The 20,911-nt window shown below is 30.4% G+C and overlaps 1 protein-coding gene across 1 annotated transcript in view; it reads right to left on the bottom strand.

Annotated features, from left to right (window-relative positions):
• The window catches only part of mspo (M-spondin), a 38,294-nt gene extending 18,246 nt beyond the window's left edge, over positions 1-20,048 (bottom strand). Inside the window, exon 1 of the mRNA XM_040724760.2 lies at positions 19,455-20,048. Coding sequence (XP_040580694.1) covers positions 19,455-19,677 — 223 coding nt within the window. The 5' untranslated portion in view covers positions 19,678-20,048. The remainder of the gene's footprint in view (positions 1-19,454) is intronic.
• Between the last annotated feature and the right edge of the window lie 863 nt (positions 20,049-20,911).

Below are 20,911 nucleotides of genomic sequence, written 5' to 3'. Positions count from 1 at the left end.
TTGAGAAGTTTAATACAACTGTTGTGTTACTTCTACTATTAGATATATATTTTTTAAATCTGGAGAAAAAAATCAACATGTTAAATTTATGACTGTTTTGGCAAAATACTATTTCTAAAGCGTATAAAAGTTAACAACTGAAATGGAATGGAACAGTTTTTTACATACCTTTTCACCTCTATATTTTTTTTCCTCCACGATTAAATCAAATAAAAGGTTTTACAACTCCCTGTGAAATGGTTTGATTTATAGTTAATTATGTTCCGGATGGATTAGGAACGCTAAAAATAGGATGATTATCTCAAATCTATTTTCAATTTTAAACAATGATAACTCAAGCTCTAAAGATGATAAATATATGGGAATTTTTCAACATTAGGCTTTGAAATATATTCAAATAATTTATTCCTATCTTTGACAACAAGCTCTTAAAAAAGCGTTGAATCTTAAAAGTAGCCTAAAATACCAAAAACCTTTTTTCGGAGGATCTGAGACCGACAAGAAAAAAATAAGGCCATAGATTTGAAATCAAATTTTACTTAGACTAAGATATTTTGTTCTTCTGCAACAAACAAATTGTTCTTTTGTTGGAAAGTTTATTTCGAGAAAAATATAAAATGCTTGCGAATTGAAATAGTTACTTAATTGGCTACATTATGTAAACAAGAATATAGAATAGATATTAATGTCTAATATATATGGATTTGTGGAATAGGTTCGAGTTCTTTACATGTCAGTTCTACTATAATCATATAGAGATTCATATATTATTATAATTATAAATAGCTTTTTGTAGTTACTACTTAAAGATGTTTTTTTTGTTTTCCAAAGCTAATATCATTAATCTTATATTCCTGAAGAGAGAATATAGAAATTATAAGTATAGAGTAATCACTTGTGCATGAAAGACAAAAAGTAACTGTGATAATTTTTGCGGAATTATAAATGTCAATTCCTTGTTGGACTCGAGTAGAATTGAAGATAGGTTTTTGCGTAATTCTTGCCAATGCCCTTAATAAATACAAAGTAGGATTCTTAGACTCAAAACTACTTGAAACTAACGTAATACAACGTAATGACAGATTAGCTGCTCTCCTACCAAGCATTCTTAAAATTACTACTAAGTCAATTTAGTGTTAGTTATTTTTTTGTTTTGTTTTTTTGACATGTCCGTGGATAATATTAAGTTTATGTCACAAGATGACCGACTTCCAAAATGATAACATAATGTCAAAATCATGTATAGGACTGCGATGTGCTGTAAATGTTTTTATGAAAGAATATCAATAAGCAAATAACAATTCAGAAATGGAGGGACGAAGCTCAGTGGGGAACGCGCTCGAGAGAAATTATTATCTTCAACTCTTTTAACAATTCCCTAGTTGGGAAGAATTGTCTAACCACCAAATGATTTTTGGCATTTTTTCTATTTCTTTTCCAATGAAAGGTTGTGTGATGTAATAAAGGTAACGATGAGTCATATTTAAAACTATTTATAAACATCAAATAAAATCTCTTCATAGAAGATTTTTCGAGGGACACATGTCGCCACAGGTATATTTTGCTCACGTCTGCAATAGGGTATAAACTTAATAATTGTCAGCGATCAGAACAAGTAATTAGATACTACAAGTTTAATTCGAGACTTTGCTCAAGAATCTAAGTCCTTGTGTATTTTCAGCAAGTCCAATTTAAGTCCTTATATGTTTTGATCTCATTAAAGGTCCATCATTATAATATAGGGCTTATAGCCTCTATACTTTTCTTGAGCTCAGTATAAAATAAATTTGGAGTCCTAATAAAGTTACAAGTCCATGTAACGTCTTGAGTAATTGATTGTAAGATCAAAGACTTCGTTAAAAGTCTTCAAAATATATACTTTCAAGACCAAGTGCCCACCTATGCATGGTAATTGTTTGTTTCCTTGCACCCTCATGCGGCTTTGAATGCTATGTTAGTTTGTTCATGGCCTATCAATATATGTTTGTACATAATATTTTAATTGAATGTGTTTGAAGAAAAATGAATCATCAAGTTTTATATGCATATAATTTTGCTTGCTTCTTTTGCTTTAAATCTGCATTATATTTCATCAAAACAATTTATACATAAATTGTATGTATGTATGTATGTTTAAATTATTGCCTTTGTCTGACAGATTTGGATAATCATTAGAGTAAAATGACTCATTAATTAATCAATTTGAAAAATAAATAAATATTGCGTTGGTGAGAGAAGGAATTCATTGTATGTAATCATGTAGTTCACCTTTTGAGGAGAAGATCCATAAATACATATATTAACGACAATATGGCTTGTAGCAAGGAACAACCTACGAGGGACTTGCTTAATATGTCGAGAAATAATTAAGTTAACGAAACACAATAAGCGTACCTAAGAGTTGGATGAGGAGACTCCTTTGATAAGAAATAAGAAAAAAATACAAATAATATTAAAATTGCTTATTAAAACAAGGCAATTTAAAGAGAAGAAGAAGTAAAAAAACAAAAGGTATTGCATCCAATTAGGCCATTTACAATTAAAAAATGCGGACTGGAGGCGGTGGTTTTTTTTTTCAATTAATGCACCAGCTATGTATGTAATTCATTAACATTCAATTACGGAAAACTACTTATATGTAATGTGTTGCATTCCTCCGAATTCCTTGTGTAACTCACAAAAAAGTATTGTATCGACTTGTTTCGTTTTAATGATGGACAAGTCTCAATTTTTTTTAGTAAAGGAAAAATATAAAAAGTAATTAGCTACAAGGGATTGATGAGTCCCAAAACTTTGTCGTCCAGTTCCGTCCTAAATCCCAACTATGCAAAATCTTTCCCATATAAATAAACTTTGCTAAATCAATCACGGTCATTTTGAATAAATTACTTTTAATAGTAATATATACTTTAATTAGGCATATACTAAGAAAAATGGTCAACTATTTTTGTGGTTGGAAGATATATAAAGTTATATTAAATTTACTCAAATTCGTAAACTGAGGTACTGGAATATGATATTAGCAAAAAGGATATCTTCTAGAGGGCGTTGTCAAGACGGTTAGCAATGAGGAAGGTGTATACAATGAATGGAGTTATGATTGGGGATAGAATTCGCAGGATGTATTAGATGGAAATTGCTTTAAATATCTTTGAGAAAAATCTATTAATTTTAATTTGTGGCTATCAATAGATTAAATTATGATTAATTTAAAAATGACTTGTGGCATCCCCACAAAATGAGGTTAAGTAACAAAAATAAAACCTACTCAATAATAAAAAATGAACTCAGGGTTTTTTTTTCACAATTTCAAAAACGAATCAGTAATTGAGTCGAGTCAGTAATTGTTCAAGTAGACACAACACAACTCCAAACTAAAAATGGGATAGATGTACATTTTCTCGGATCTGTTTGGGTTCAAATCTTTATATGTAAATATTTGAAGATCTAGATTATCAGGCGCATCCACAGGGGGTGAGTTAAAGCTATAGCTTTCCCAAATTAAGGAATTTTTGCTTTTCATTGGGATGTTTGTTGGTCAAGATAAAAAATTTTCTACACCATTATAGGGGTAAAAACTTTTTCGGGAAATTATGTAGCAGAGGAAAAAAAAACTTTTGAATTTTTTTTCCAAAAATTTAATTTTTTGTTAATAGCAATAGATTTTTGAATTTTTTCAAAAAATTTAATTTTTTGTTAATAGCAATAGATTTTAGAATTTTTTTTCCAATAAAATTAATTTTCTGTGAATAACTATGAATTTTTGAAATTTTAATCGAAAAAATGTAATATTTAAATTTATTTTCAAAAAAAATTAATTTTTGTGGACAGCTGTGTAAAAAATAAAAATACCAAGCCCCCCCCAAAAAAAAATAAATATATATATATAAATCCTGGAGACACCCCTGATTATGCTTACATTTACTGATAACTGATTCCCAAAGAATGAATAATCCAATGTTATTTATATTAGAACATAATTATTAGTTATTGAATTATTATTCAATAATAACTCTTCAAATTTTAATAATAACTAATTCAAATCCAGCCCATTAATAATAAGAACACTGATTAGAGGAAAAGATGAAGAAACATCGACAGCTGACAATAAAGTAATCTGTACATTTTTGTGTTAATGAGGCAAAGCGGTATGGAATAACCACTGTCACTGCGTTACCTCATTTACACAAAAATATACTGTGTATTCTGTTGTCAGCTGCTAATGGCTTTACCTCTTTTCTAATAATTAAAGAGTTGGGAAGAATTGACCAACTGATTTTGAGCCTTTTTCCGTCACTTTTTGGACGATAGGTTACTAGATACAATGAAGGTAACGAGGTGCACGATGCAATTGTTTATGTAGATGCCACTTGGATCTTTTACATGCTTACTTATACCGTACCTAGGTACTTACGATCAGGGTCCCCGAACCGCCCCATCTCTATTCCCAGCACCACATCCCTTGTATTAATACAAGGGATATTGTTACCTAGAGTAGTTATGGCCCATAATTGTAATGAAAAAAAGTGAAGAGCATTTAGAAGGAAGTCAAAAGTAAATAAAGTTAGAACTTTTATAATGCGTATGTTACTCTTATTACAGGCATACCCATGTTCCTAAGTACATTTCCTCCCACACAGTTTATAGATATTCAATAATAATAATAGTAATTGGGGCAATTGCTGTTATTTCAAAGTTTATCCATGAGCATTACCTATAAAGTTTGCAAAAAGTGCATGTATTTATGTCCATTGAAAGATATGATGTTACGCATAGTCTTAGCATATATGTAGAACGCATCAACATCATTTCATAGACGGGTCTCTGTCAAATAACTGCACCATTAATTTTTCACCCTTTTCTCACGATTCCTTGGCATGATCAAGGTTTCGTAAGATGTGATATGAACTTAGTTTGGTCTTATAAGTCATTGTCAGAGAGTGGAACAAGTCATTAGATACTACAAGCTCAAGCCAAGTCTCAAGTCTTTGCTCAAAAGATCAAGTACTTCTCTATTTTAAGCAAGTCTAGTTTGACTCATTAAATATTTGTATCCAGAGTCCTCACATATATTTTGATCTCATTTAAGATCCATAGTTATCATGGGTATAAGGGTTTCAATCTTAAAGCTTTTCTTGAGTTCAGTATACAATAGATTTTGAGACCAAGTCGAGTTGCAAGTCTTAGAAATCTAGTCCATGTCATGTCTTTAGTCTATGATAGTGAGATCAAAGACTACATCAAAAGTCTTCAAAATATGGATTATCAAGTCCAAGTCGAGCTGCAAGTCTGGAGTACAAGTTCTCATCTCTACTTGGTAATTGTTTCGTGAATAAATTTGTTTATCTGTCTATGTTAGTAATATGGAGCATGGTATGGAGTCTAGTAGTTCCTCGGCTAGACCAGTATATCCAAAGACGAGCACTTTAAATTATAGGAAGGCCCAGGACCATGAATAAGATTTTTCTTTAAGCCAAAAATTAGAAATTAACTGTTATACCCCTTAGTAGTCAAATGTCCGGGTGGCACATTTAAAAATAAACGATTTTTAATCCTAACATTTTAGAATGAGTCAAAGTTATATATTTTTTGACAAAAAAGTTTAGATTATGTTTGTATTTATAATTGGGAGGGGAGGGTCACAAGTATCGTTTTGATCAAATATGGGTCCCTTAATTCCCTTTTTAGATTCGACTCTGGGATCCAGTGGTCTTCAATGCCTACAAATTGCCTAAGGGGGATACAACCAACAAGAACATTTCCATACTCTAATTTCCAGAAGTCTAAGATACTATCATGGATCCAGAAGTAGATTTCAGGATTCCTAATCTCCTTTCAACAGAATGGAGCACCTTCCCTCACTACCAAAATTGTCAAAATGTGTGAAATTCTAAGCATCCTCTTTCGTCTGTTGATAACAACCTCCAGGACTTAACTTAAATTAAATAACCTATTTATAGTGAGGAAAATCCTGTGAACTTTGGGAATGTCAAAAAATAAACAAAAAAACAAACGAAAATCAGCACGGTAACTAGTATTGTGTAATTGTTAAATATTTGGGGTTATTAGATTTTTTTTTTCAAAAAATGTTATATTTGAAATTTTTCTACAAAAATTTAATATTTGAAATTTTTTCTCCAAAAATTTAATATTTGCAATTAAAATTTTGAATTTTTTTTTTACAAATATGGATTTTACAAATTATTTTCCAAAAATAAATAAATATACATATAGAATCCTACGGACGCCGCTGCTATGGCAGAGAGAAGAGATTAAGTTCTTTAAGTAATCAAAGAGCAGCTTATGACAACTACTGAGGCTGATCGGGAGGATATTCTATTGGAAACTGTGATTTTAAAAGGCTTAAAACTGTAGTAAATACCTTTTCAGGAGGACATATACAGTAAGTTATTAAGATTAATAAAAATATTCCATGAATCTCAAATCTTATTATATACACTTCTTTGTAAACTCTTATTCCAGAAATGAAGACATTTTGATGGGACAGTGATAATTTGAAACAACCCTAGTGTACATACACACATATGTAACAGTCACACTATAAAAAAAGAACGAATGAGATAATAGAAAATGCACTTGTTGTAACAGAGACTTTGCATAAAAATATTTACAAAAAACACATCCACACACCATTTGAAGGGAATTCCACTTTTTGTGCATTGTGTCAAATTTATGATCTGACAAATTTTGCTGGTTGTTTATGTGTGAAAATTTTCTCTCAGATTACATCACGAAGAGTACTAAATAAAGACAAGATTGTAAAGTATATATATATATATGCAATGAGGAAAAACATGTATGTGCCTTGGGACTGAGCCAAACTAGTGTACATATGTAGATGATTGCTCAAAAATAAATATTTAAAATTGCACCATTTTACTTTGTTTGATTCTTAACATGTATATAATATGTTTTGTACAAGTTATATTAGCAAATTATACAAATTGTAATCTAAGGATGAGACGAAGTGCTTTATTTGAGAACTTATAGTACTTACATTAAAATGCAATAATGGAATCTTCCATGAATTGCTAATATATTGATCGTGCCAAGATTAATAGAAATACAAGGTTATACCCTAACACTTTTCCGACTGATGCTTGACTTCCACCACACTTTTTAATTGTGACGTCATATAGAATAGCTGTCACCAAGAGTAGCTATATATCGTCCTCCTTGACTATTACGGTTAGACTACCGCTGTTATTCTCTATAACGTCAAAACAGTCAGCTAACAGTCGGTACGATACATCAAATTGAAAATTCTAGCAAACCTAATTACATGATGGTCTAAGAGTGAATTTCTATTAACCTTGGATAGTATAATGTTTGTCAGTTTTGATGAGATGAACAATTTAATAGTATTTTGTGGCACATTAAGAAGTTCAAATGCCCAGAATTTAGGCTACTCTTTACCATTAGTGTATCTCGTAACCTTTACTTCAAAAAGAAACATGCGGGGGAAAAAAACTCAAAATCATGATGTTAGCTAGTAATCTCCAAACAGTGGAGTATGACAGCAATATTGTTTAATTATATTTTGAGGTGTATAAAACATGTCCTAGAATGCGGGAGCAACTTGTCTAGTTTTTAATCTGAACAGGATTTTGTATTTTTGAAGTTTTTATCATTATTCTTTAATTCTTGAAGACGGAACCTCTAATTATTGAGCAATATGTCTTGCGTGCGCTCATGAAAAAAGGAAGAGTAATAATGAGGCCTTGCTTTGGACTTATAAGTATAAGTCCTTGTTGCACTCAGAGTAGAATGGGGGATCGACATGAGAGTAATAGCAGTCTTTATACCCTTGAGGAGTTGGATTTCTATTTTTTTTCCTTCCTCTCCGTTTGCAGTTGATCTAGTAAAATGTCAGCTAATCTGCTCTCTCCCCATATATTCTTCAAATCGTCAGGGTTACCACGTAAGTTTTCAGTTTCTTTAAATTTTTATGTAACAGCAGAACATGTTTTGCACATCTTCTGGCCTACATTAGTTTTTCAACAAAGATGCAAAGAGTGGCTCCCTGAAAAATAATAGTATGTTACTCACATAGAGGTCGCTATGAAAAATTCATGTAACGTTCCCAAGCTAAAAACTGTCCCACCAGCTTGAGATAATATTGCTCATGTTAAGAATTGTTCACAGCTTAAGAAAGAGGGGACCACGTCGTAGCCTTTATTGTAATACATAGCCGAAAAAAGCCTGAAATCATTTGGTAGTTAGCCAAATAATTCAATCATACCAACTGCTATTTATGGCTTAAGTACTCCCAAACTATCATTGTCTTATTATTTATCTACAATTTTTAAATGAATTACATATTAATACATATGTTTCATAGTAATATTAAAATCCCACATAGTATGTTATGAGATATTGTATTGAATTATTTTAATATTGCTTAGTAATATTTTATTTATTTGTATTTCTATATGATATCCAAAAAAAATTTATAGAAATAATAAAATGGTCAATATAAATAGAATCTTTGTTAATTTATAAAAAAAAAAATTATCAAATAGCCATGGCGTATTTAGTGAAACGAGGGAATCGAAAGTGGGCAACAAAAACATGGTAACGGTGAGTTAAAATAAGTTGAAAAATAAACACCTGATAACAATATACAGAGTAAACTTGTATTTCTTGAGGATAAGGCGAGTCGTACATATGAAAAAATAAGTAATGTTAGTGTATCAAAATAAAATGATGGTATGCAAATGATATATGGTCATTAATATGAATGTTTTTCTGATTGAGTAAGACGTAAGGAGACAAAGGTTATACAAGTTGACATTTGTACAGAATATATATATATAAAATAGTAATTAAAAAAACTGCAGTCTTAAATGACCGATCTTAAAAATTAAGGAACAATGAAAGAGGAAAATGACGCAATTTGACGAAAGATTTATTGCCTATTTTTGTACATTTGCAAATATGTAGATGTTAAAGGTCGAAGAACTATGATAATTGTGCGTTCATACATACAGTATTTGAATATGGGTAAATATTTAGTTAGAAAAATCGTAGCAATCAAGGATAAACAATATTTTTTTAATTTTTTGCGTACGATTCGATTGCAAGTGTTGACTAAGCGTGCAAATGGATAGAATAATATATATAGACAGGGAGGGAGGGTGATACAAGAAGATCAAAAACAATTATTTATAAAAAATGCATTTAGGCATACCTTTTTTGCAATAATGACATCATCACACGAAAATGCTTATTTCTTCCTCCTCTACAACATAACTACATTCTCTATATAGATCTGGATGCACAAATCTCAAACATACTCTCATAAATATTTATCCCCGTCCATGTGATGAAAAAATAAAAGCTTTGATCCTAATTTACAAATTTGCAAATTGATTTGTGATTCTCTCTTTACGATGTGAAAAAGGAAGTAAAGTGCTTCTTAAAAAGATTTTAATTCTTTATTCATACTATTAGTCATTTTAGGAGATGAAATATTTTGATATCATCTTTTGCAAAACATTTTTAGTCAATTTTGTCATTTTTTTATCTATTTAATTTTAAGTTGACCTTAAATTTAAATACAGCCATACATATTAAAATCAAAATTGTCACCATAATCAAGGGTATCTGCAGGATGATATATATGTATATATATTGGGTATTTTTAAAAAAATCCAAAAATTAAATGTTTCGGAATTTTTTTTGAATAATCAATATATATTTTGAAATTTTTTATTTTTTTCGATAAAAATTTCTAAAATTAAATTTCAAATATTAAATTTTTTTGCCAAAATTTTCCAAACGTCCTCAGTTATTTTCAAAAAATTATTTTTTTTGGAAAGAATTGCAAAAATACACAGCTGTTGACAAAAAAAATTGAAAAATTAATTCTTCTAGTTTACTTAAGAAATTTCAATTTTTTTGTGGGGGGGGGTGGGGGGACTACAGCCCATCCCCTGCATACGCCTTTAACAATATATAGGTGAACGAATGCATTGTTAATAAATATGGCAATTCATAAAGTTTGAGTAGTTGTACTTACAAAATTAAAACACAAAATCGAAAGGCACAGATTGTGGTAATTATCCTTGAAATATTATTATTGAAAATTATTTCTTTCATGTCCAATTTTGAATAAACAGTTGTTTGGACTGGCATCTATTAACTTTGTTACATTTTGTGGAGTAAAGATTCGTAGAGAGTTACAACGGAATGTTACCATGGGTATCACTTTAGCTAGGTTTAAGAGCTTTAGGGACCTGGGATAAGGGGATATTAGGTTTTTGATTTGTGTATATGCAATGGAGAGTGTGGTTGATGGAAGGGGTGAGCAGGTGGTGCTTACTGGATATTGGAACCGCTGCGTGGTAGAACTCAATATCTTTAGAATTTGACTCTCAAATTATTTTTAGTGATGAATTGGTTTTTTATATCCTTTCAGGGATTTTTACCCATGTGATGCCATGTTTAGTTATGGTGTTCACACTCTCTTGGCTCTATTAATACATTCTGGTCTACCTAAACGTGCTAAAAAGGTTGAGTCACAATTATGGAGAAAGGAATCGAATATGAGAAAGGTTCCACATGATTTCTTGAACATAGTGCCTATCCGGTATGCTCTACGGTTGTACAATGAAAGAAATCATGACTATCTGCAATATGTGCATGACCATTTGAATATTCATTCAATCTCAAAACTCATGTAAAAAAGATTCACCCAGTTAGTCAAACGATAAACGTTCTATTCTCATGGAACCTCTGGTTTCTAACTCCATATGGCATGGGATCATAAGATGCTGAATAGGGAAGGAGTGATGGACACAACTATGGGGGACTTAGCAAAAATAGACCTGACCCGTCTGATAGCTTGGAAAATTTGAAAAATAATCTTTATTTATTCGTTTATAATTATTCATTCTCAATTATAGTGCCCCTTAAGAATACATTTTACTGCCCCTTGGTACTGTACATACTTTTTTAAAGGACTAATGTTAATTTTTAATCTTTTTATCTTCTTGAGGAAAAAAATAAAATTGTTGTCTATTTAAATATTCAATCCTAAGAAGGGGGAACGAAACTCACTGTCAATCCGCCACTGCCTCGTTACAAACCCATTTTACTTGCTAGATTATCAAAGCTTCTCATCACTAAGTTAATATAAATCGCATTTATATGTCACTACAAAAAATAAAAATCCTCTGTAGAAATTGCTATTTTGTACAAGTTGTAGTCTGTATAAGTAAATTGTACTAGCTACATTTAGTTTCTTTTAATATCCTCTTATTTAATAACAGCAGCAGTTATTTTAATTATCATTTCATTTTTTCTATAAGAATTATTTATTTACTGTCTATATTTTTTCCAGAAATATAATTGTGAAGCATTTAAATATATAATTTGTCAAAATTACTTATCAATTACACAAAATAAGTCAACAATTACATCGATAATATAATATATGGGGATCGCTACAACAATTTTTCTGCAAAAAAGATGCTGGATTACATTTGTATTCTTCTTCAATAAATTATCTTCCGTTTTTCTTCACAAACTTATCTGATTATTAAATTTAAAGGAGCTGCAAATTGCACTTAAAGTAGTACTTAAAATTTATCCCCACAACTAAAATAATTAAAAGTTGATAGATTCTGTATATTTAAAAGGCCATATCGAGGTCAAATTAAGTCTCGTAAATCAAAGGAAGTCTTTAAAGTATGGATAACATTCTTGGATATCTTAACTTATCCCAAACATTTGCACACAGAGTCAAAATATGTCTATAAAATATTGGGCTGTATATAAATATGATGTAAAAAAAAATAAATGGGACAATTTCTATTTTCTTGATTTTTGTTCATAATTATATTTGTGCTAGCGCAGGATATATCTCATTTTTTCCTTACAAATTGTACAAATCTCTTCTACAGGCTACACTTGGTGCATAGTATATAAATTAGGGCGGCTATTAATGCTCTCTATATTACATATATTTTTAGGAATTATATGATGCAAGATAGTAAATTTGAAAATAATATGTATCTTTATCAGATACATATTATTTTTCATGATTAAATAGATTCTAAAGTATAAGCCTAATAATGTTTGCTTCATATTAAAGTATTTCTCTTTTTTTATGTTGGATCTAACAGTAATGAATCAAGATGAATACTACGTGATACTACTTCTTTCTGTTTGGCATTTGTTTGAATCGAGGATTCTGTCGGAAAGATTATGGCTAATGTCTTTTGGATTTGGGGTTTGAAACCATTTATAAACTGTTTTAATCGAAAGTGCAGAGTCCCCATAATGCTTATCAAGCTTCTTTTTACTCTCTCGAGCCGGTTTGCCTTGCATAAGGTAATGTTTAATCAACACTCGAAATTCTTTTTAATCCATTTTTTGAAAATCACTCCACTTCCTCGATTCAAACGAATGCCAAAGAAAAAGAAATAGACAGATATGCACACAGTTGGTGTATGGTCTTCCAAGAGCTACTACTAACTAAGCATAACCGGACTTTGCACGGACTTTTCAAACTTTTCAGATTATTGAAATTTTTTCAAAATATTGAAATTTTCTGCGAAAAACTATGGAGTTTAAAATATTTCACCGAATTTTTGAAATTTTTTGGAAAAAAATTAATTTTTGCGGGAATAGCTGTGGATTTTTGAAATATTTTTGGAAAAAAATTTGATATTTAGAAATTAATTTGTATAATTTTTTTTTGCAAAAGAAATTAATTTTTCCAATATTTAAAAAAAAAATCCCCCCCTCTCCCCCAAATATGATCCTTTAGACACCTTTTGATATGGGTTTCTTCTTGCAATGGTGATAGGATATAAAAAATTTAACAACATTTATTATATTTCTTTTTATTTCATTATTTTGTATGCTAATCAATGTGTCTTAATGAATTAAAATGTGCATTTTTGGGATATTGTAGGAACGTTGGTAGGAGGGGAATGATAAAAAAAATCAATGATGACTCGTGGTCTCCTATTTTTGAATGTGTAATAAGTGATATGCTTATACATTGTATATGTATAAATAATTAAATAATACATTTAAAGCTTTTAAAACCACACTGGTATACTTTTTACCAGTGTATATATATTTAGATCCTCCCTCTTACAAAAACGTCGTAAGAGATAGAAATCCGGACCATTAATTATAATCAAATTGCACATTTGCAGCTTTTTGTCTCATAAGTTAAATCAAGAGGATTAAACCTATTTTATGGTCAGTCAATTCCACTTACTAACACTCCACTATTTGAAAAGAAAAAAAAAGAAACAGATTAAGATATTAGACAACGGGTCCTCCTTTCCTTCAACTGTCCTTCGGAAATTAATATTTTTGTATGAACTTTCCAACATCTTGAATGAATGTGTATAATTATCCAAGAACACATTGAGGACTAAAGCTTCTTTTGTATATGAAAATGTGTTTGTTTGCAATGAAAAAGGACATAAAAATATAAGTGTTATCTTATTTTCTTTTATCCATCCAGAGATCTGTACCCATTATAGGGCCCTTTTTTTAATGTTTATTTAATTGATCAGATGGAGTTACAGTAATTCAGTATTGTATGTAAACATTATAGTATTACAATTACTCCTTTTGACGTCTTTGCAGTCCCTTTACATTAAATATATTTCCTAGTCTCGTAATTATCAAGCATCAAATCTACAGATATTGAGTTTAAGTGAAAAATTGAGATACGTTGTTTTATCTATTTTTAAAGAACTTTGATAACTGGATAATTATTGGAGTAGGCTTTAAACTATATGTTTGTATAAATTTTTTTTACGTCCACAGAGAGGGGTGGTTGTGGAGGGGCTGTAGCCCTCCCCTCAATGAAGAAAAATATATATATATATATTTTTTTTTTTTTTTGGGGGGGTGTTAAACAGAGGTTTAACTTTTTTTTTTTAATATTTAAAAATATATATATAACCAAGCCACCCCAGAGGCCCCTGCATACATACAAGGTTTGGTCTGAAAAGTTTCCGACGTCAACGTGCATATGGCAAAATACGTAATTGAAAGCTAGTCACATATATCTAGTATCTCTTGATAGTTGCTCCCAAAGTTTAAGTCATTTTGGACGCGCAGCTGTTATGTAACGGTTGTTTGAGTGAGTTGATGTTAGTGTTTTTGTGAAAATAAACACAATTCAGTAATGAGCTGTTATAAAATATTTGTTGTCCAAAATGGCTGAAACCTTGATGAGTTATTGTCAACAGATGATGGATAGATTTGACTAACTTTTTCAGGCTTTTTCGACAAGAAATGTTTAATGACAGCTCGATACTCGATTATGTCCATTTAAAAAAAAAAAACACTTGTACATCAACTCACTCAAACGACTGTTACATAAGAACTACGCGTCCAAAATGGCTGAAACTTTGGTGCGTAACTGTCAACTGATGTTAGATAGATGTGACTATCTTTTATTTACGAGTGATGCCATCTTCTTATTGAGGTCGGAAGCTTTTCCAATCACCCTCGTACATTGGGGAATGTAGGGATTTTTGATCGATTAAGATAAGCCATGAATGACTCAGTCTGCATCTCTTTCTCCCATTCCAGCCTGCATTTTCATTTTCTTCCTCCCTTCCACCCACTTCAAGAGTCTAATCAATAAATTAGAGGGAACAAACTTAATAAAATTCCACTTTTTTAAATATGTGTGTTGTTATTTTTGGGAAACCTATGCACTTTTTATAATATAGTCAAAGATTTTTGCTAGCGATATAATATGTAAGTATTTATGTACACAGGTACTTTCAATACGTACAATTATTATCCCACCATTTGACTCATAACATGTGCAAATATATAATCAAATATAAAGTATCCAAGTCCAGTCTTGTTTACATACATACTTATGAGGGAGTTGCTGTTGTTAGTGGTTACATAGACACAAGCGGCGCGTACACACATAGACAATTTTAAACAAAAATCAAGAGAAGGTGAAATGTTCATTATGTCGTTTCATGATATAAATGTGACCCTTTATATAGAAGCACGCTATAACCATTTTTTAACCATACATATGTGATCTGTCAATATAAAAGCAATCTATTAGTATAACCTCCCCTACACACACACTCACGCTGTAAATTGAGTCTGGTTCATAATTTTATTCTTCGTCAAATCATTATTGCACATTTTTAGCAAAATGGTTGATTCTAATTAATGCTTTAGAGACACGCTGAAAACCGGACTACAGTTACAAAGAATTAATTGTAAAGCAATAGATTTTATTTGGAAGGGGTCATATATGGTTGAAATACAAATCAAATGAAGGATCTAAATCATATTTAATATTATGGATGGGAAGATTTAAAAAAAAAAAAAAATCCCATGCCGATTCTGATATGATTCCTGTAAAATTTCCCGATGCCGATGCTTTAATATTTTAAATAATAGTTAAAAAATAACATTTTACATTACATTTTTTTTTTTTTGGGAAGGGGGGGTAACGGTAGTATTTATGTGAAAAATTATATTTATTTTATTCTGGACAATTCTCCTTTTTTTGATTTTTGTACAAGATTTTTTTTTGTTTTCCCTATCCAGAAATATAAATATTAAATATTCCATTATTTGATGGACTCATTTTAGTCAGATATCAGGGGAATCCACAAGATTATAATTTTTTTTTTTGTTGTCCTTGAAATTTTATAGAAAAAATTCAAAAGTTAAATTTTTCAATTTAGCTGTTCTCAAAAATTATTTTTTTTTTTCAAATCACAAGAAAATACACAGCTTTCCACAAAAATTTCAAAAATTATATTTCAAATATAACGTAATAAGATATAAAATAAAGAAAATTCAAATATAAAATAAAAAAAATCAAATATAAATTAAAAAAAATCAAATTTAAATTAAAAAAAAATCAAATATATTATTAAAAAAAATCAATTTTTTTGGAGAAAAATATCTAAAGTTCATAGCCAATTACAGAAAATTAATTTTTTTTGAAAAGAATTAGGAAAATTAAATTTTTTGAAAAATTTGAAATATTTAATTTTTTTAGTAAAAAGCAAAAAAAAAAAGAAAAATTATCCTCAAGCCCACACCCTGGGGAAACCTCTGGATATTTTATATAATTTAATTTCCGGGATGGATTCTTTTAGGAGATGTGATTAATAGCTATAGTTTAGACCAGTGGTTTTTAACCTTATTAGAGGTACTGAACCCTGCAATCATCATTAGTGTATTCACCGAACCCCTTCGTGAACCACTGTGTTCAAAGAACAAAACCAACATAACATGATTTTCACTGAAAAACATAACTCAATCAATATTTGCTGCAAATACATATGTCTTTTGCTGTTGCATTTCAGACACAAGTTCAGAAATATGCAGCCTCATCTTGTCAAGTGCAACTCTCATATCGCACCAAGTTTCCTGCAGTACAAATATAAAAGCGTAGCAATGTGGCATGATCACCTGCAGCCAGTGATGGACAGCAGAGCGTAACGTCACAAATAACACGAATGGGCTGTATTTATTTTGTGCTACACATTTTTACTAAAAAACTATATGTTTTTAAACTAACGCAGAGAAGAAACATTTTTGAATGTCACACGGGGTCATTGTTTTTTCATGTTGATATTCCTGCTCTGAGCAATTCAACTCTGTTGCGGCACACTTGCATTGAAAGCAGGTCCCTCCGGTTGCATTAGTAGATATCACCGAACTCCTGGGGTTCGATTGAACCCAGGTTAAGAACCACTGGTTGAGAGCCTTCATTTGAAAGAAAGTATGATCTATGATACTTTCTTTACTTTTGATATGACCTTTTATATATAATTGATCATATACTCTTTTTTATAACTGATCCAGAATTTTTATAATTTGAAGGTGCAACTTATTGCAGGGCAGCTTGGTTTTATATTGATGTGTCCCACATATGTTATTTTATCATCCTCATAGTGTAAAAAATAGGCCATTGCATATCAAAAATTATAAAGACAATAAGTAAATGCAAAGAAGAAACACACACACACACACAAAAAGTGAAAATGAATGAGAGAAATTTAATTCAAGTTTGCATCGTAAATGAGTCATGGTCCTTGGGTGTACATACTATGTACCTATTAGTGTTGGGCTCGAGTACTACTCGAACTCAAAAAAAAAAAAAAACATCTAACATTTACTAAAAGTGGACTACAGTTCGCCTGAAATATTTATGGGAGAATTTTACTTTACTTGAACTCGTGTTATAATCACCCAGAACTCGAAAACTCGAGCTTGGAAATTTTGACTCGAATTCAACACGAATAAAATAACAATATTTTACTTCCATGAAGGATCTTGACCTCCTTCTATTTTTCATTATCCGTCTCTCGTGTTTAAGTATGTTTTCGCAAACCAGGCCTTCTCTCCCTCGTTAATATTTTTTTACGTGATAACTTTTTTGTTGTGGGTCAAAACTGCCTTACGATTGATAGAATCAAGTATGCAGTGTTCATTTTTGTCCAAACTAGCAAAGAGATAGAATTTTAATTCATCATACCTCTTAGACACAACAACTTTGGTCAAACTCTCAAGAACTACAAAATGGGATGATTTCCCCAAGAAAAACACGTCCTCTCAAAGCAAAAAAAAACCTCAAAATTTTTTAGTCGAGTTTACAGCCTATAAACGATTCCTGCAGCTCATATGTAAGTTTTGAGTACCATAAGTGTCAAGAAACGTGCATATATGTAAGTACAAATTCATGCATTTTTATTGGGTTGCATAGAACTTTTGAGTAAAAATATATAAATGCACTACTCAGGTGCCAAATTGTCTAAAAAGGGAAAGAATGCCCGCTTATGGAATGCTTAATGAGCACCTATATTTAGAGGAGAAGGAAGGAGAAGAAGAAGTAGAAGGGGTGCCAGGGAGTCTCCCTCCCATTTACAAAAAGAAGAAGTGAAGCACCTTCAGGTCCCATAAATGTAATAACAATTATGATTAAAAAATAGGCAGATGATTGTATCTTCATATTGAATTGGGTGTGAGACCCTGGGTTTCCATATTTTCATACACATATACCCGTAGAATAGGACACAGAAGAAGGAAGGAGGTAGTAATTGCTACACATGTTGATCATAACTCCTTATAATGGGCCCTTCTACATAAACTACAGACATTTAAAAATGGACTCTCTCAAAAAACAGAATATCCATTAGGGTGAGTCGAAAATCCATTTTTTTTGAATTGATGATGAATATAAAGGGACATTTTTGACACTACAAAATTATTCCTCCACTAATTTAAGGTTCGTTGAACGTCCTTTAAAAACTCTCCATTTATTTACAAATGTAGAAGGGTGCTCTGAAAAGTTTCCTATCTCAACGTGAAGGTGGCATCACTCGTAAATCCGACCTAGTCACATCTATCCAGTATAATTTGAGAGTTAATCACAAAAAGGTTCAGTCATTTTTGACCAGGAGTTGTATATTAACAGTTGTTTAAGTGAGTTAATATGAGGGATTTTGTAAAAATGGACAAAATTGAGTAGCGAGCTGTCTTTAAATATTTATTTTTGAAAAAGTAACATTTTAATAGTCTCAAACAATAGCAGACATATAAAGGCTTGTTGTGTTAAAATTTAAGGCGTCTAAGTCAATCCAACTCCAAGTAACTGAGACAAAAATAAAATATATCTCTTGAACAATTATTTTTCAGAGATAAACGCCGAGTACTATTTGAACGGGTTACAGGGGTGGGAGTATCGTCGGGAGAAGTTTATAGAGTTACAAGGAGACGATGTTGAAAAATAAAAACTCAGAAAAATTTCTTGTATTTTTCTAGGGTAAGAAACTTTTTGGACTAGTCTCGTATATTTACGTTATGTGTTGACTTTAGAAAAATTAAAAAAAAAAGTTAATGTACACTTTTTTTAAATCATATGCATAATGTTTTAAAGGCATATTTTGGTCCATTATAGGCTTTTTTTGATAGGCTTCATTTGATTTATGAAACTTAATTTGGCCTTTCAATTTCTTATCATTTCATTATAACGATGAATTTTTGCAAATTAAATTATTCGTGAATAGAAATTGACGATTACGTCTTAAAGAATCTAAGTATAAGCTAAGCTTAAATTAAATAAAAACAAAAAAAACATTCTAGCTTGCTTGTATGTTAACGGGTAACATATCTTACGGATTTTTGTAAAATGTTATTGCAACATCTTATCTCATTAGATTATATATTCTTAGTAATGTTCATATAATCTGACTTTTTGCACATGTTTAAAGAATTATAAACATCCGTAAAAGTTTAGTTATAAAAAAAAAAGTTATGAAAATATCACACATTTCATCAAATTAATATTGTTTAGAGAACATCTAAAAACTCACTACATCAGTTTCATACTTTTTCAAATTATTTTATATGTAATTTATCTACAAATATCTAAACATATATTTTCAATTTAATAAACTTACCAATCACTTTGGACCATTGTGCCGGAGGTCTCCACTCCGGATATTGCTTTGGAAATAATTCTGGATCCCAGAATGTTTCAAGTACCACTTTATACGATACAAATTTGTCTGGACTACAGCTGGATATGGAAGAAGCAAAATTGGGCTTCAATAATTGTAGGAATATAAGGAGAAGAGCCTTTGATTTCATCATTATCAAATTTTTACCCATTTGGATTTCCATGGCTTTTCTTGGGATATTTCTTATTTAGAAATATTCACAAAAGTTTTTTGATTTCTTTGAAAAGTTTTTTGAAGAAAAAAAAAACTTTTCTTGTAGATTAGCTCTTTAATTTTTTTAAATGGATTTATAATCAACGCTCTGTCATATCAACAACAGCAAGTATAGCACACGACTGACTGATTCGACTATTGGAGGATGTATCTTGTTGAAACAATTTTTGCGGACTGAAGTTCCATAATTTCCATAGGTGAAGGAGGTAAAGTCATAATAAACATTGTAGTTGTTGTTTTTAAAGAAGTAGCTACAATGATAATAATAAAAATAATAATATTTTGTGTTCAGCAACTACTGAAAGGAGCGTGTGATGTTCTATTTTATTTTTTTCAAGACGCTTTTTTGCCTCTTGTAGAAACACTTTAATATTAAAAAATTTCGTCCCCTCCGTCTTACTCGTCCGCGTCTTTAACTCCTCATATTTTGAAGTGAAAAAAAATTATATTTTTTGTATAATCCGGCATACAGGGACGTCCACAGGATTTAAATTAGTTTTTTTTTTTAAATTTTTTGGAGAAAAATTTTAAAAATTTAATTGAAAATAACACATTTCTTGGAAAAAAATGTCAAAAATCCAAAGCTATTGACGAAAAAATTCTAAAATCCACAGCTGTTAACAAATAATTAAATATTTTGACAAAAAAATTCAAAGTTTAAATTCCATTTATTAAATTTTTTCGAGAAAAACTTCAAAAATTACCCGTTGTTCCCAAAAAATTACATTAATAAAAAATGAATATTAATTTAAATTTCAAATATAAAATTTTCTAGTAAAAAACAAAAATTTCTTGGTTTGGGGGGAGGGCCCCTTCATTTTTTAAACATGTCCTGTAAAAGATCTGCATTTGTAGCTTCAGGTTCTAAGCAGTTTTTTAAATTTTAACTGTTCTGATTTATTAAAAAATTACCCCATGTTATACCAGCAAATGTGTATGAATGGATAGAGGCAGGCCCTTCCCTATTGTTATAGGTAGTGATGAAAATCGGGTGTATTTTTTAGCTCGCCTATTTTTATATGATATTTTTAAAATGGTAACCTGAAGAGTGAATTTTCTTTTTCTAAACTGTTGTCATTATTATTGAATTTCTGTGGAGTGAACTTCCTTTTGGACTTTATTCAATTATATTCAAAGCCTGATTGAATATTTTTGTTTGCTCATAAAAGAAGGATATTTAGCCT

Source organism: Lepeophtheirus salmonis, chromosome 14, assembly GCF_016086655.4.
Source record: "Lepeophtheirus salmonis chromosome 14, UVic_Lsal_1.4, whole genome shotgun sequence".
Classification (NCBI taxonomy): domain Eukaryota; kingdom Metazoa; phylum Arthropoda; class Copepoda; order Siphonostomatoida; family Caligidae; genus Lepeophtheirus; species Lepeophtheirus salmonis.
This window is presented reverse-complemented; position numbering and strand designations above follow the sequence as displayed.